At 35.6% G+C, this 15,763-nt stretch overlaps 2 protein-coding genes across 2 annotated transcripts in view; both read left to right on the forward strand.

Annotated features, from left to right (window-relative positions):
* The window catches only part of LOC145271304 (uncharacterized), a 285,483-nt gene that overhangs the window by 187,570 nt on the left and 82,150 nt on the right, over positions 1 to 15,763 (forward strand). The window lies entirely within an intron of this gene.
* LOC145270154 (uncharacterized) lies at positions 5,209 to 7,245 on the forward strand. Its single transcript, XM_080125765.1, has one exon. The coding sequence runs from the start codon at positions 5,209 to 5,211 to the stop codon at positions 7,243 to 7,245; it is 2,037 nt and encodes a 678-aa protein (XP_079981891.1).

The raw sequence follows: 15,763 nt of genomic DNA on the forward strand, positions 1-15,763 counted from the left end.
AAAAAGCCTTTCTTGACACACATCTACACGAGTCACACATTCCTCCTACTTTCACACAGCATCAAAACATGCATACACCTGAAGTTAATGCTCCAAATGAAGACAATCATGTGACAACTACACGTATTGGTCGGCGGGTACATTGGCCGAAGAGACTGTGTAAAACTTTGTATTTCTGTTAAGAAAATATTTTTTCCTTGTTTTTCCTTATTTCAAAAAAAAATGCTATTACAAAAAGTTGCAAATATTCCCCAACTTTTCACACAAAAGTAAAAACATTTTATTTTCTCTTAAAAATAAATAAAGAAAAAAGACATTTTTATTTTTCGCTATTTGTTATGCTACTTTTTTCTCTGTCGGCTTTCAGCCTAAGCAGGGAGGTCTGCAGCAAAAACAAATGGGACTTTTTTCTTCCTCGAATCAATGCCTCTCCCCTGTGCTATTTGGTCACATATTGACCAATCAGGGGTACAGCGCATTGATCCTTCCTATCCCCAAAGGAAATCAGCCAGCATCCGGTTGGAAGAAGAACAACTCGTCCTTACTGAGAGGGACGCCAAACAGAACGGACCTGTTAGGTATGAGGGTAGTCAGCCCAAGGAATGCCTAGATCACTGTGTTTTGTAGACTTTTTAATTCTTATCAGACTTTTTGTTGTGTTTTTTTTTTGTGTTTTTTTTGTTTTGTTTTGTTAGTCTTTATTTTCTGTTTTTATTATTTTCACCGGCTGGAGTTACGCCCCCTTACCGGTGTACTCATGTTTGGCAGATGTAAATAAAGACGCCATTTTTTATAGAAGCTGATCTGTCGTTATGTCTTATTCAATCTATTGACATCCTCGATAATGACACACTTCTCTCTCCACCTCGATGATTTCTAACGGTATCGACGATTCTACGGGGATTAACTACTGCGACACCAACAGGTAGCTGGAGTCCAGCTTTTGACAAGGAACATATTATTTTCTCATTAATAAACCTTTGCTGTGTTACATTTTATGAAGTTGTTGTGTTCGTCACTTCAGAAGCTTGTGTTGAATTGTTTATTTTCTTATGTTGTGCCCTAAAAGCATACAAACACCTAAAATTTGTTTTAGCTTTTTAATGAATAATTAACTGTAAGAAGAATCAATAAGGTAATCGCTAAAATGAACTTTTTGATCAACATTTTACAAACGTTTAATTCCAAGTCAAAGTAAAAACACTGGTAAACTGTTCTTAATAATTTTATAGCATTATTAAATATAAAACTTATACCAAGTTAAATATGAAAAAAAAAAATTCAAAAAATACAAACCATTATTTATTAATATTGATACAGAATAACAACTGGTTTAGAAAACAATGAATAATTTGTGGAAAAAACTAGAAATTACTGGTTGCTCAGGAGTGAGGGGAGTAGGTGCACTTACCTTGTTACTAACCAAAAGAGTTGTTGTTTCCTAGAAGCGTTATAAAGCTTTACCTTGGTCATGCGATGGTGATCACATGACCTTTTCAGACCTATAAAGGGAGGTAATCAAACTCCTTGTTTTTTTGGTTAAAATTTCAGTTGTATTTACAAATTTGCTGCTGATGGTTACAATTTCAGTTGAATTTACAAATTTGCTGCTGATGGTTAAAATTTCAGTTGTATTTACAAATTTGCTGCTGATGGTTACAATTTCAGTTGAATTTACAAATTTGCTGCTGATGGTTAAAATTTCAGTTGTATTTACAAATTTGCTGCTGATGGTTACAATTTCAGTTGAATTTACAAATTTGCTGCTGATGGTTATAATTTCAGTGGTGTTTACTTTTGCTGATGATGCTGATGATTACATTGATTTACTTATTTTGTTAACTGACTGTCACGTCGCGGAAGGGCAATTCGTTCGCAACTCCAAAGGTGAGTGTATCTTGCTTCCTTCTCGACTGAGCAGTCTTATTACTTTTAGGAAATTAATTTATCCACATATTGCGAAAGAAACCCTACTACTAACATGGATAGTAGCAAAGCAGGTCTACGGAGAAGAATTTCTATCCTATGGATCAAAATCCGAACAATTCTGGAGACGCCTCATCAGGAGGATGAAATCTCCGTTAAATCATTCTCTGCAGAAATCCGTTTATGAGTATTTGGTGGAGGTAGACGTATGCGTTAGCAAAATCCAACTTCAATCTTCTGAGGAGGAGGACTGGGTGAGAATTGAGAAGGAGGCTCTGGCAAACGCCTTGCGATTCCGAAAGGAACTGGAACATCTTGAGTTGAAGTTCCTCCCTGCTGCCATTGAGTCACTGAGCCTTGCTCAAGGTACCTCTGAACGTGAGAGAGGAGTGTCATCTTTTACCGTGAAACCACCTCAAATACAAATTACGGGTCCTACCTTTGATGGGTTGGCTATGCAATCCAATCCTATGAGCTTTAGGAATTTTTTGTCGCGTTTTGAAAACTGCGTAGCTGGTATGGCCAATGATGCCGAAAGGCTGAATTTCTTAAAATGCTCTCTGTCTGGTCAACCTCTTCTGTTGATTAACCATTTTAGTATATGCAACAGGAATTATGAGTTGGCTCTCTCGGTCCTGAAAAGCGAGTATCTCTATGAAGATGAAATTATCGATAACATCTTCCAGGACATTTTAGACTTCTCCTGTAAACGAGACAAATCGTACACCAGTTTAACTGGTTTTATGTCCAGAGCAGCCTCACTTCTTGCGGAGTTGGAAGGCTCCTTTGATTGTTCATTCTCTAATACCTGTTCTTCTGGGGCGCGCCTTATGGCGAAGATTCTCTTCTCCAAATGCCCCAGAGAGGTCAGAGGAGAGTTAATCCAGATTTCCGGTAAAAGAATCCCTACCTTATCCTCCATTTTGCAAGATACCAGGGAGGCGGTCAAACGTCTCCTTATCAATGGGGACGAGGTCCCTGGGTTTATCCTTAATACTGGTCGGGGCTCCTCCGGGAATGTGTCATCCAGACCAGGGTCCTATTCTGGCCGAAGGGATTCTTCTCTTCATGGTAACTCTGCTTGTGGAAAATGGTCTAGCCTTCCCCCGGTCGTGTGTGTTACCTTTGGTAGAGATGGCAACTATGTTTCTGTCAACTGTTTGTTGGACACGGGCAGTTGCCGGACTTATCTGTCCAGTAAGGTGTTGCAGACCTTTGGTTCCTTGGAGTCGATCGGGCTGGATTGTGATTTGAAGCTAACCACGATCCTTGGAGATTGTGACCGACAATTTAGAGAGGTAGTGTTGGAGACGGGCATCGGACCACATTGTTCTCATTCTCTTCCAGTGTTAGTGCATGAGGACATAGATATTTCAGTGCGTGTGGAGGAACTGGATTCCCTTTTAGATGAGTTCCAATGCCTTAATTGTCCCCTAGCTGGTAGATTTCACAGGGGCACTGGATTTGTACCTATTCATGGTATCGTGGGCCTGGATTTTATTCAGCAGTTGGGGACCCTCCAACTTGTTCCTTGTTTGCGTGGGAAAGCATTCTCCACACCAACAGGACTGGTTCCCTTTGGTGAGGTGCAGCAGATTCTTTGTTCAGAACTTTTTGCACATAGGGAGCCGGAGTGTCTTGCTTTCGATTCAGTCCTAGCCTCAACTGCTGATGTTAAACCTTCTCACTTGTGTTTTGTGTTGGAACCTCAAAGCAAGTATGAAGATCCCCTGGGCGATTTTTTCATGGACAGTGACGTGCATAGGGGATTGGAGAAATTGTTCAGTGTGGTGTCTCTGGGTATAGATGAGCAGAAACTGTCCAATTACGATGAACAGAAGATTGCTCATTTTCAACAATCCTCTCGTTTAGGGACAATAAATATGTCCAGTTACCCTGGGACGACGACAAAATATTTCGCGTACCTTCGAACCATGCAGTGGACTTGCGCATATTGGAGCATGTAGCACGAAAATTGGAGCGGAGGCAGCTTTATAATGATTATCTGCATGTTTTTCGTGATCAGGAACGTGAAGGAATTATAGAAGAGATTTTTGTACCTCCACAGCGGTTTAAGGAGTGTATATGGATTCCACACAGACCTGTTTTAAAGTCAGACCCTCAACTGCAGTCTCAAGACTGAGGACTTTCCTTCTCTTAACGAAGCAACCTACCAGGGAGTGAATCTTACGAGTGATCTATTAAATTTATTGCTCACCTTCCGTGCTAATAACCATGTTGTGTTAGCGGATATAAGGAAGGCTTTCCTGATGATACGACTGAAACTGGAAGCAGATAGAAACCGATTCTGTTTTTTTTTTCTGAAGGATGGGGGTCGACTGCGCTGCTTTAGATATAATACCATTATATTTGGGTTTGTTTCCAGTCCCTTCATACTAAATTATGTCCTCCGGTACCATGCTGCTCAGTTCCCAATGAACAATTGTAGGTTTTTTATGGAGAACCGATTTTGCATGGATAATCTGGTGATGTCAGATGATAATCCAGATTAACTGTGTAGATTATACGCTCTCTCTCGGGAACGACTGCTTCAGCGAGGTTTTGAATTGCAGTCTTGTAATTCTGACCATGTGGGTATTTGAGGTGAAATGGAAAAACATGTGACATTGAGTGTTCATGGTAACAATTGGGAAAAGGTGCTGGGGTGTCGATACTGTCCTCTCTCGGATGCCCTTCATGTGACATCTGTTAATTGCAACCATTGTGCTTGCACAAAGAGACAGATTCTCGGGGAGACAGCGAAAGTCTATGATCCCTTATCATTCTGCTTGCCGGTTTCATTGCGGGGCCGTATTCTGTTGAGCAGGCTTTGGAAGGGGGGTTGCATGGGATGTCCTGGTGCCACCAGAATACTTGTCCTTATGGAAAAAGCTTTCATCTGATCTCTCTGAACTGGGGACCATTTCCTTTCTCCGAAGGGCGTTCAGTGAGAATGGAGTGGGCGAACTCTTTCTCTTCTGTGATGCCTCTCCAGAGGCATACGGATTCGCCGCTTACACGGTGCAAGATTGCCATTCGTGCCTGGTGTTTGCAAAGGCTAGGGTGGCTCCCTTGAAGAGGAAGACTCTTCCTACACTGGAGCTTATGGCAGTGTTCTTGGCTTTTAGATGCCTGCCCATTATTTTACGGAGCTTTGGCAGATTCGCTCCTTCTGAGATTTATGTGGCCACTGATTCTTAGGTTGTTCTTTCTTGGCTAGTCTCAGGGACTATTGTGAGTAAGAACCTGTTTGCCCGTAATAGACTGAAGGACATTCAGCAGATGAGTGGAGAGTTGGGATCTGCACTTGGCTTTGTTCCCTCCTTTCGATACATCCCAACCGCAGAAAATCCTGCCGACTTGATCACAAGGGGGTTGACGATGCAAAAATTCAGAACCTGCTTCCAACTGTGGTGTTATGGTCCCAGTTGGTTGAGTAGTGGTTCTGCACCATGGACAACACAAGAGTTGCCATGTCTGAGTCGACGCAGCCAGGAGATAGTCCGTTCCTCTTGGAATGCTGCTATCCTCCATGGAGAGGAATCTCGTACGGTGCTTTCCTTAGAAAGATTCTCTACCCTTTCAAAGCATTTGAGGGTGACCACCCTGTTAGTTAAGTTTATTAATCGATTGCGTCGAGTAGAGGTTGACTGTGAAAAGCTGGCAGCCATTCTGATCATGAAGACTATGCAGCATCAAGTACATGCTGAAGAAATAGGATTCTTGTTAGATTCTTCAGGCAAGACTGTTCCTGGGTTTGTGCGGGCCCTTGACCTCTTCATCGATAGTGATGGACTAATGAGGTCGGGTGGTAGAATTAGCCGATCTCTCCACTTTAACGTGGAAATTAAACACCTGATTCTGTTGGCAAAACATCACCCAGTGACTAGGCTTATCATCATGGATGCACATGACAGATGCCAACACTTAGGAGTCGCGTCCACTTTGGCAGAATTAAGACGCCATGGTTACTGGGTACCCAAGGGCAGACAGGCAGTGAAGACGGTCCTGGCTTCATGCGCCCTGTGCCGGAAGTACAATGCCAGACAAGTCATGCCTCCTAATGTTGCCAACCTTCCTGCTTCCCGTATCGAACTGGAGGTTCCCTTCAAACACACGGGGGTAGATTTTACAGGCCACCTGTGGGTTAAAGAAGGTGATAAGGAGGTGAAAATGTACCTGCTCATCTTCACTTGTCTCAGTGTCAGAGCTGTACATGTCGAGGTGGTGCCGGATATGAGCGTGTTGTCCTTTCTGCAGGCTTTGGTGCGGTTCATCAACCTATATGGCATTCCCTCTGCCATTTATTGTGACAATGCTAAAACCTTTTTAGGTGGTGGTCGGCTGTTTAAGAGGCTGGTATTGACTCACGATTACCAACAGAAATTCGGCTCCTGTTTAATCAAGTTCTGCCCCATCCCCCTTTTCTCGCCCTGGGTTGGAGGTGTCTGGGAGAGAAGTATCCAGACAATCAAGAATTGTCTTTTTAAGGTGGTTGGTAGAGGTCAGATGAATTATTTCATCTTATTGACCATCATATCGGATATTCAAAGAGCCATCAACAACCGCCCTCTAACCTATCGAGAATCGGCAGAGACTGAGTTGGAGGCAGTAACCCCCAACATGTTTTTGCGGCCTAATGAGAGTCCCGGGCTGCTTTTGAGTCTCAATGATGCAGATTTTGCCGCACACCTTCCTCCCAGTCGAGAGAGGCTTCTCAGAACCATGCGGGTACGGGACCAGTGTCTGGAGAAATTCCGAGCTCTGTGGTACAATGAGTACTTGTTGAGTCTCAGAGAGAGACCCCAGGGTCGTTCCAGAGTGCCTATCCGGAATCGTTTAAAGGTTGGAGACGTAGTGTTGGTGAAGAGTCCTCTGAAGTCTAGGCCCTTTTGGGTCCTTGGAATCATCCTGGAGGTGTTTTGCGGAGAGGATGGCGTAGTCAGGTCGGCAAGGGTCAGACAGGGGGGTGGGAATGCAGTACATATCCACTCATTAAAGAACCTATTTCCCCTGGAATTATCCTTGAGTGAAGAGGATCATGCTCCAACTGTACCTGCATCAGTTGATGAGCCGGCTGACAATCTCGGTGATACTCCTCCTCAGTCTGCATGTTCCAATGAAGTTGTTTGGTATTATCTCATATGTGGTTCCCCGCAGGGTGACCAGGACATGATTTGCTGTGATAGATGTGACGACTGGTGTCACTTCAGGTGTGTGGGGATTGAGTCTCCACCTCCTGAAAGACAAAAGTGGTACTGTCCCGATTGTGTCCCGCTACGACGGCGGCGGGGCAGGCCTAGCCTCCTCCCCGAATAGTTAGGGATCAACCACAAAAGAAAATAAACAAAAAAATATACTAATATGTTACTGTTTTGAGTAAGAGCCTACCCTTATATTCTTTGTTTCCCTTCATTTTTTTTTTTCTTTCCTGGGGAATGTGTGGAAAAAACTAGAAATTACTGGTTGCTCAGGAGAGAGGGGAGTAGGTGCACTTACCTTGTTACTAACCAAAAGAGTTGTTGTTTCCTAGAAGCGTTATAAAGCTTTACCTTGGTCATATGATGGTGATCACATGACCTTTTCAGACCTATAAAGGGAGGTAATCAAACTCCTTGTTTTTTTTTTTGGTTACAATTTCAGTTGTATTTAGAAATTTGCTGCTGATGGTTACAATTTCAGTTGTATTTAGAAATTTGCTGCTGATGGTTACAATTTCGGTGGAGTTTACTTTTGCTGATGATGCTGATGATTACATTGATTTACTTATTTTGTTAACTGACTGTCACGTCACGGAAGGGCAATTCGTTCGCAACTCTAAAGGTGAGTGTATCTTGCTTCCTTCTCGACTGAGCAGTCTTATTACTTTTAGGAAATTAATTTTTCCACAAATTACAAAAAAATACACGCTAAAAAAATACTAATTTAAGTAAAAATTAATGATAATGTCTACGTGAAATTCAAAGTTGATAAACACAAACAGTGGGTAGTTGAAGAGAGGAGGAGGATGGACGAAACAGACTGATTTTATTTTCAACTCTGTACATCTGTACTTACCAACATGGAACGTTCGTATAATTTTTACCATTTTTTAATTAAATGATTTTTCTATGTTCCTGTTTTTTTTTTTAATTTAATATTTTTTTTCTTTATTTCCCAAGATTATATGAACATTATCTTGATGATTATACGTTCATGCGTGCAATGGAAATATTAGAATCGTACATATAAAGATTGTGTTAAAAATGCAACCGTAAAAAAGGTAGATATAATTTTGGCAATTATATTTTTTTGTGTATGAAAATATTAAATAAACAATGCTTAATTCAATGTTAATATTGATAGTTTGAGAAATTCATTTTTCTTTGAGTAATTTTTTTATCGATTTTGTTAATACGGGCTTTGGGACTTTTTTTTTTTTTCGTAATGTTCCTGTAAAAATATTTGTCTTTCTTTTATTGTTACAAATTACGATGCTTTATTTACATAAAAAAGTAAAAATAAACCCATTTACTATTGAAAACCATAACTTAAGTAAAGGTATATTTTGTTTAAACAAAATAATACATTTCCACGAAGATTTTTGTAAAAAGCTTTCATTCATTATCGACAGTTTGATTGTTCAACAGACATCAGTTATGACGTTATTTCAGGTGCCCTCCTGCCCCCTACTCATATTAAAATGGTTCGATTTTTTTTTTTTAACATCAAAACTAGGGTGTTTTTATTAATGTAAAAAAAGGATTATTACATTTTTAAAAAGAAATAAAATTACGTTTTTTTTTATAATAAAAATAAAACGAAACTTTAAATTAAATTCGATAAAAATAATTTTTCTATTTTCTGCGAACTTGCTTTTCCGGTCACCATCTTAAAAGGCGACTTCCACACATCAAATTCATCTCGTTTTTCTTATAATCGTTTCTTTGTCAAAAGTAGATTGCAATACAAAAAAGTAAGTATTAGTTGAATTTAATTGTTTTTTATAGTTCTTTTTTATTACTGGGGCGCGTTCAAACCATTATGCTTCTTCCCTTTTGTTTTGATATAAAAATAAGTCAACATTCAATATTTTCATGTAAACGGAGAATAGTAAGGTTATAGAATTCTTTCCAATCGTGTAATATTTTTGATGGTTTTAAAGCTTCCCCCCCCCCGGAGTACTTTGAAAACGACTTTGATATTGGAAACATCGCAAATTCGTGGTTTAGTTATTAATGTAGGTATGACCATAATAAAAAGGATTTTCGGACCCCATAAATAATAACAGTAAAAACTTAAAATTAACATTGGTTCATTGTAATGTTTGCAGTATTCTTAAGAAGACATCTTCTAAACAAATATTTTTTACTCTCCATAAAACCGGTGATTTTTTTTTTCAAATTCCCACAAAAGATGAAAACGAAAAATTGGAATTGCATGTTATTTCTGCATATTTTGACGTAAACAATGAAAACAACACGATATTTAAAATTCTCTCAAAAACGAAATAATTAATAAATTTTGTTAATTATTTTACAGATTTATTTACAAAAAAGAGATGAAAAAGGGATGAATTAAACTGAAGGAAAATAATATGCAAAAAAAATCCTCATATTTTGCCCCCCACCCCTGTAACGCAGTATTTGGGGGGGGGATTAATATCTCAGTTTTTTTACATATTTAAATATACGGACTTATTTTTAAAAAAATGAACTATATATGAATTGAAAGAAAATATGCAAAAAGAACCCCCCCTTGACAGTTTTTCTCATTTCATTGTTTTAGGGATCATCCGCTTAAAATATTCTTTTCTGGATATCTTATCTATGTATGTCTGTTTCATAATATTTCAAGTCAAAGGTAAGGTTATATTTCACTTGAATAATAATTGAACAAAAACTTAAAGAAGGTATAATATATATTTGTGCTGACGTTTTTTCCTATATTTTTAATGTTTCATATGTCTCTTCTCTGATAAATTTGCCGACATTGTGATGTTTATATGCGATTTAAACCCCGATCCTTCTTCTTTAATATAGAGTAACAATTACGATGAATTAATTTCATTTTCTTAGTTTTGACTTGTATTTCTTTTACTGATGCCGAAAATTAGTATCACACCTATTATTAAACACTAAAGACCCATACATACATAAAAAAGAAAAGAAAATTCTTCAGAGATGGTAGGCGTTACATAAAACATCACACACAACAATAAATAAATTTTAGTGTTCATAAGAAAATATTTCAGTTTTTAATAAAGAATGCTGTAGAAAAAGAGGTAACGATACTGACAATGACAGCAAAAATGACCAGAATTGCATTGATGATCATCATGGTGAGTGGACGACATTGGTTTGGTAGGAGAAACTTTGAAATAATGCCAATGTTACCATGTTCCTTTTATTGTTGTTCTTCTAGCATGTACACGGCCATCTTGCTAAGGATTATAAGCACATGAATTGATGGCTTATTTTTTAGTTTACGTCTACATCTTTCAAAAATAGTTTTTGCTAAAATAATAAACAGACCGAAGTTAATCTCTAAAATCTCTTTACGTGTAAACAATAAAAACAATAAAAAATAGTGAAAAAAAATTTTTTTGAATTTCAATTCCGATTAAATTTAATTAAAAGAATCTTTGGAAAGAAATTATTTCCACAATAATTCGTAAATTAAACTCATAATATCCCGAAATAAAGAAAATGTACCTTTTTGGCACTTATGGATATACCCTGCTGAAATTATTATTTAGAAAGGCATTCTTAACATGGAGATAAGAAGGTGTTTTGTAACTATTGTGCACTTTTACAATTAAATAAAAAAAAATGTAAAACTTGAATTTAGATTTAAAATTCTATTTTAATAAATGGCGCGGTGACATAATTGCATAAGCACCACCTTTTTTTAAAATGAAAATCCATTAAAAAAATGCCGACAATAATATATAAATACAAATAGCGCTAATTCTCACCAAAGTATGGATCATGGGAAGTGCAATAATTACATTTAATTTATTTCTTTAATTAGAATATTTTTTAATGTACACAAGTAAAAATTCTTTATTTTTCTCTAAAAATGTTTTATATTTTACTTGGTTTAAAAATTATTGAGGACGTTTGCTTACCAATGTTTTTCCTTAGATTTTGAAATTAAACGTTTGTAAAATGTTTAAATAGTCAATTTTAGCAATTAGAATACTCGATTTATTTTAAATTGATTTATTGATGATTAAATATGATTCAAATTTGAAATAGAATGATTATTTAATAATTAAATTATAAAGTTTTACTTTTTCGCCGTTCTGTCGACCCACACTTTTTAAAATCAATTGTCAGTAGAATTTATAGCATTTTTAAATAATTTTTAAACATGACACGGGACACGATCTCATTTTTTTATTTTTTTATTTTTAAGATTATATATTAAAATAAAATTGTTGATGTTCATTTGTAAAAAAAAAAAAAAGAATATTATAGTACTAAATGTTTAATTTTGCCGGAAACTATCACCATTAAAATAACAACAAATACATTTTTTTGCGATATTTTATATTTTTGCTGTAAATATTAAATAAACAATGCTGGATGAAGAATAATATCATTAGTTTAAGACATTATATTTTTCGGGTTATATTCATTTCATTAAGGTGTTTTTGTAATGTTATTGAAATGTGTATATTTTTTTTTTATTGTAAACATATGCTTTAATTTTATAAAAGGAAAAATAAATTCATTCGATTTTTGTATTTTAAGATAAACAGTTAAGGCATTTTTGTTTACATAAAATAATACATTTTCATTAAATTTATAATAAAAAATGATGGGTTCATTATATTCTGTGATAATTAATAAATACTGTAAATTTCACTAAAATCAGTTGAATTCCAAAATGTTCGTGTATTTGGAACTTAAGGGAAAGGTTTATACATTGTAGAGTATTTACCATTCATTTTGCATGTACATAATTATAGGAGTCTTTCTTATCAGGTATTTTTTTTTTTAAATTTATTTTCTTTGCAAGTCTTTTGAAAACGATTTTGATATTTAAAACGATGCAGCACATATCTCTGGCAAATATTATTTTACTTAGAAACCATTTTTCTATTTTCCTTTCCTGTGCATTCGCAAAGAAAAGCCAAAATATCAATTTAACACAAATATTGTTGAATTTATCTTTTACCGTTATATAATTTGGCTTTCAAACCTGTTTATTTTTTTAGATAAAAACTCATTTCAGTTTTTAGGAAGTGAATACAGTTTGATGTTATATGTTACTGTAAAGAAAAACCTTATGTCGATGTGTAGAACAGGTTAGCTGAAAATGAGTGATAACTCTAATCATCCTCTTTCATTGAAATCTAATTTTCTGTTTATAAAACGTAATTTCCAACTCATGTACAAAGAAATAAATTTGTTTTGAAATTAAAACTCATAAACATTTTATTAATTGAATTTAATGATTGTTTAAGAGTTTGAGTGCAATCTCTAAATTATGAGTTGATGTAAAATAAGGGTTTTGACCCAGATTTTCTCATTCCCCGTCAACATCTTTTTATTATTGTTTATTTAACATTAAAATCAAGACGTGTTTGTCTACATCATCAAGAAATGTAATTGTATTTTCCACCATGTAAAGAAAATACCAATCCCACAAACCATTCTCTCCTAAATAATAATTTCTAATAGAAACAACATTTGTTGATCTTAGAATCACTCCTTCTTATGCATGTGATATCAAAACAAACTTAGACAACTCACAGGTTTTTCGACGTGATCTACTCCTTACTACACTAAAACCTGCCTTGCTAAGTGTCTCTTCCCTGATAATTGAAGCCTAACAAATAATCATGTCCTGCTTTTTTCTCTCGATCCCAACTTGGTGGAACATTGTGACAGTTTTTTAAGCAAACGCATATGCCAGTGTGCGACATCTTCTCAGTGACAAACCATGAAACATGCCTGACAATTGTTACACGTGGTCAGCGAAATCCCTTTCCATTTCAGGACTAAAAACCAATTACCGTAAGGAAACAGGTGTTTAAGCAGTCCCTGCTGGTTGAATGCCTTGTTTGTCCATGTACTGCTTGAGTATCATTCGATCAATGTTAAAGTCCTTTGCAGCACTCCTCACACTCTGCCCTCCAGTAACAGCGGCAGCCGCCCGTTCCATAACGTATGTCCACGATTTGTCTTTTGCACGTAGTTGCGCATGTCTGGTGGGCTTTTTTTTTGTGAGAAACACACAAAAAAATAAAAATGAAGTTAACACAATAAATCCTATAATTCTCATTTTAATTATCAAATATAATAATAATAATAATGATGATTTTTAAATAATAATAATAATAGTAGTAATAATAATAATAATAATAATAATAATGATTTTTATTATTAGAATAACATGTGCCTGTACAGCATGCAAATTCCTAGCGAAGTAAAGAAATACTTAGTTAAGATAAATCATGTTCTTCAAACTCTTCAAAACATGCCTTGCTAAGTGTTTCTTCTCTGATAATTGAAAAATGTCTTCAACGATGTCAGTATTCAATATTTCTGGCAAAAGAACTGACCTACTGAATAATCGTTTCATCATTCTCCTTTCCATATTTACATTGTAAACACATGATTCTCCTTTCAATCTTTGTTAACAAATTAAGGACTAGCTTACAACTTTATAAATGATAAACTCCTTGCTAATATGTTCTCGATGGTAATATGTCTAAAGAACATGATAGCAATGTGTGTGTGCCTCAAGGGTTGATCCGTTGACCTTTATTGTTTCTGATATTCATAAAATAATCTCCAATAAAATTGTGTCCGAACGCAATTAACAATTAAAAGAAACAAAGGCAGAAACTTTAGCAAAGGACGTTCAGATTTTAGTAAAATTTGACCATAAATGTATGGCAGTAGTTAATGCTACCAGGGCTTCTTTCCTTTAGCAATTACAAGAAACTTTCTCAACAAACGATTGTCCTGGAAAATAACACCCTGCCTTAAGCCTCCTCATTCAAAATCATTGGCTTTAGAGTTGTAGGCAATATAAAATCGAACAAATATATTTAGAATATTGCAAAGACTGCTGGAAAATAGTTGGGATCATTCTACGATGCTAAAATTACATTTGAGAGTATCGTATATTTCTACAAAGCTCTCATTCACCTTCACGTAGAGTATTGTTTCCACATCATTCACCTTCGCATAGCATATTGTTTCAACATTTGTGTCTTGACTCCAATTTTTTGAGGAAATCCTTGACACAATAAAAATCTGACAAACAATAAGGCAGCTGGGGATGATGTTTTTTTAATCTGAAATCTTCAGAAGTATTAGTCACAACCCTCCACTAAAGTTCCACCCTTGTGTGGGAAACTTAAAAGCTATGACAAGCTTTCCTTTTACAAGAAAGGTGATAAACACTGTTGCTGTAATTATCACCGTGTCAACCTTATTGATATCAGTGAAAAAGCCCTTTCTACTATTCTGTTAGACCGGTTTCATAGACAAAGAGGCGCACATATAAGGTCAAACCAAGGCATATTTCAAAAGAGCTTAAAATATACTGACCAAATTTTTACTCTCCCAAAAAACAGAATCGCTGGAACAAAAAGTAAAAAAAACTATCGTCCGGCTCATTTTCATTGTTGCACTTGACTCTGTAGACTGTGGAACCATTTGGAAGGTCATACATGTTGATAACATGCCTTCAAACTGCTCAATCTAATCAAAGCCTAATATCTCTCCACGTGCACTAAAGTTTGTATGTATGGTCAGGAGTCATGCTTTTTTGACATACATTCTGACGATCGACAAAGATGCATTCTCTTACCTACGCTCTTCACTTATACACAATCGACTGGATGACATTAACCACTATGGCTAACTTTCATGGTGCAACAGCTGGCCCAATTAACCTGGAGTGAATGCCACAATACTTACCCATGATGTGTATGTTAGTGTATCTAATACTAGTCTTACCCTCCTTAACAAGGTCCAAAAGCACAGTCCTACACTCGACCAAGCTCCAATGTCTGCCCCATCGCCGCAATGTTCATCTTTGTGCCTATTTTATAAGTATGTTAAATGAATGTGCTCTGATGAACTCATAGCACTCTTGCCTATTTAGCATATGTACTCCTTAACAACCGACAAGCAGTAAAATATCACTGCTTCAATGTTGAGACGTTGAACATCTTTCTACTCTAATAGTTCTTTTTTGTCCTCGTACTGATAGACTTTGTAATATAGGATCTGTACTTCTAAATACTGGGAATAACTTTCAACACATGAATATAATTAGTTATTTTTATTATTCGAAATAAAATAAAGTCTAACTTTATTACAGAATATATTTTCACATGAACACTCATTTTAATAAGAAAATTTAGTTATTAAATTTAAAATATTGTCACATGTTTTTTTTGTGAGAATTTATATAAAAAACAATTATACCAAAATATTCATTTTTTTACAAAGTGACTATGTATTTATAAAATATTTAAACATTTTCTGTTCAGTTTGAGATATTGCCATTTTTTTCTGACGTTATTTTATTTTACTTACATTTTAATACTTTCAGGAAACATGGTTTTGTGATTAAGAATATTTCTGTTACACATTTAAACTTTATTTTGAATATTTTTATTTAGAAAAACTTTAATTCTATTTTGATTTAAATAAAATTCATATTTAAAAATTAACTTTATTTGATACAATGAAATATAGTAAATTAAGAAATATTTGATAAAATGTTAAAAGGATGAATGCATTTTCTTTGTATTTACTGTAATGTAAACTAGTGTGGGGTAATTTTGGTGATTTTAATATGTTTTCCAATTTTATGTGATTTCAAT

The sequence above is a fragment of the Euprymna scolopes genome, chromosome 46 (genome assembly GCF_053919585.1).
Source record: "Euprymna scolopes isolate OS-2025 chromosome 46, ASM5391958v1, whole genome shotgun sequence".
In the NCBI taxonomy this organism is placed as follows: Eukaryota; Metazoa; Mollusca; class Cephalopoda; order Sepiida; family Sepiolidae; genus Euprymna; species Euprymna scolopes.

Bases quoted from the DNA above. Each gene is read 5' to 3' on its own strand.
- LOC145270154 (XM_080125765.1), top strand. From the start codon at position 5,209: ATGAGTGGAGAGTTGGGATCTGCACTTGGCTTTGTTCCCTCCTTTCGA.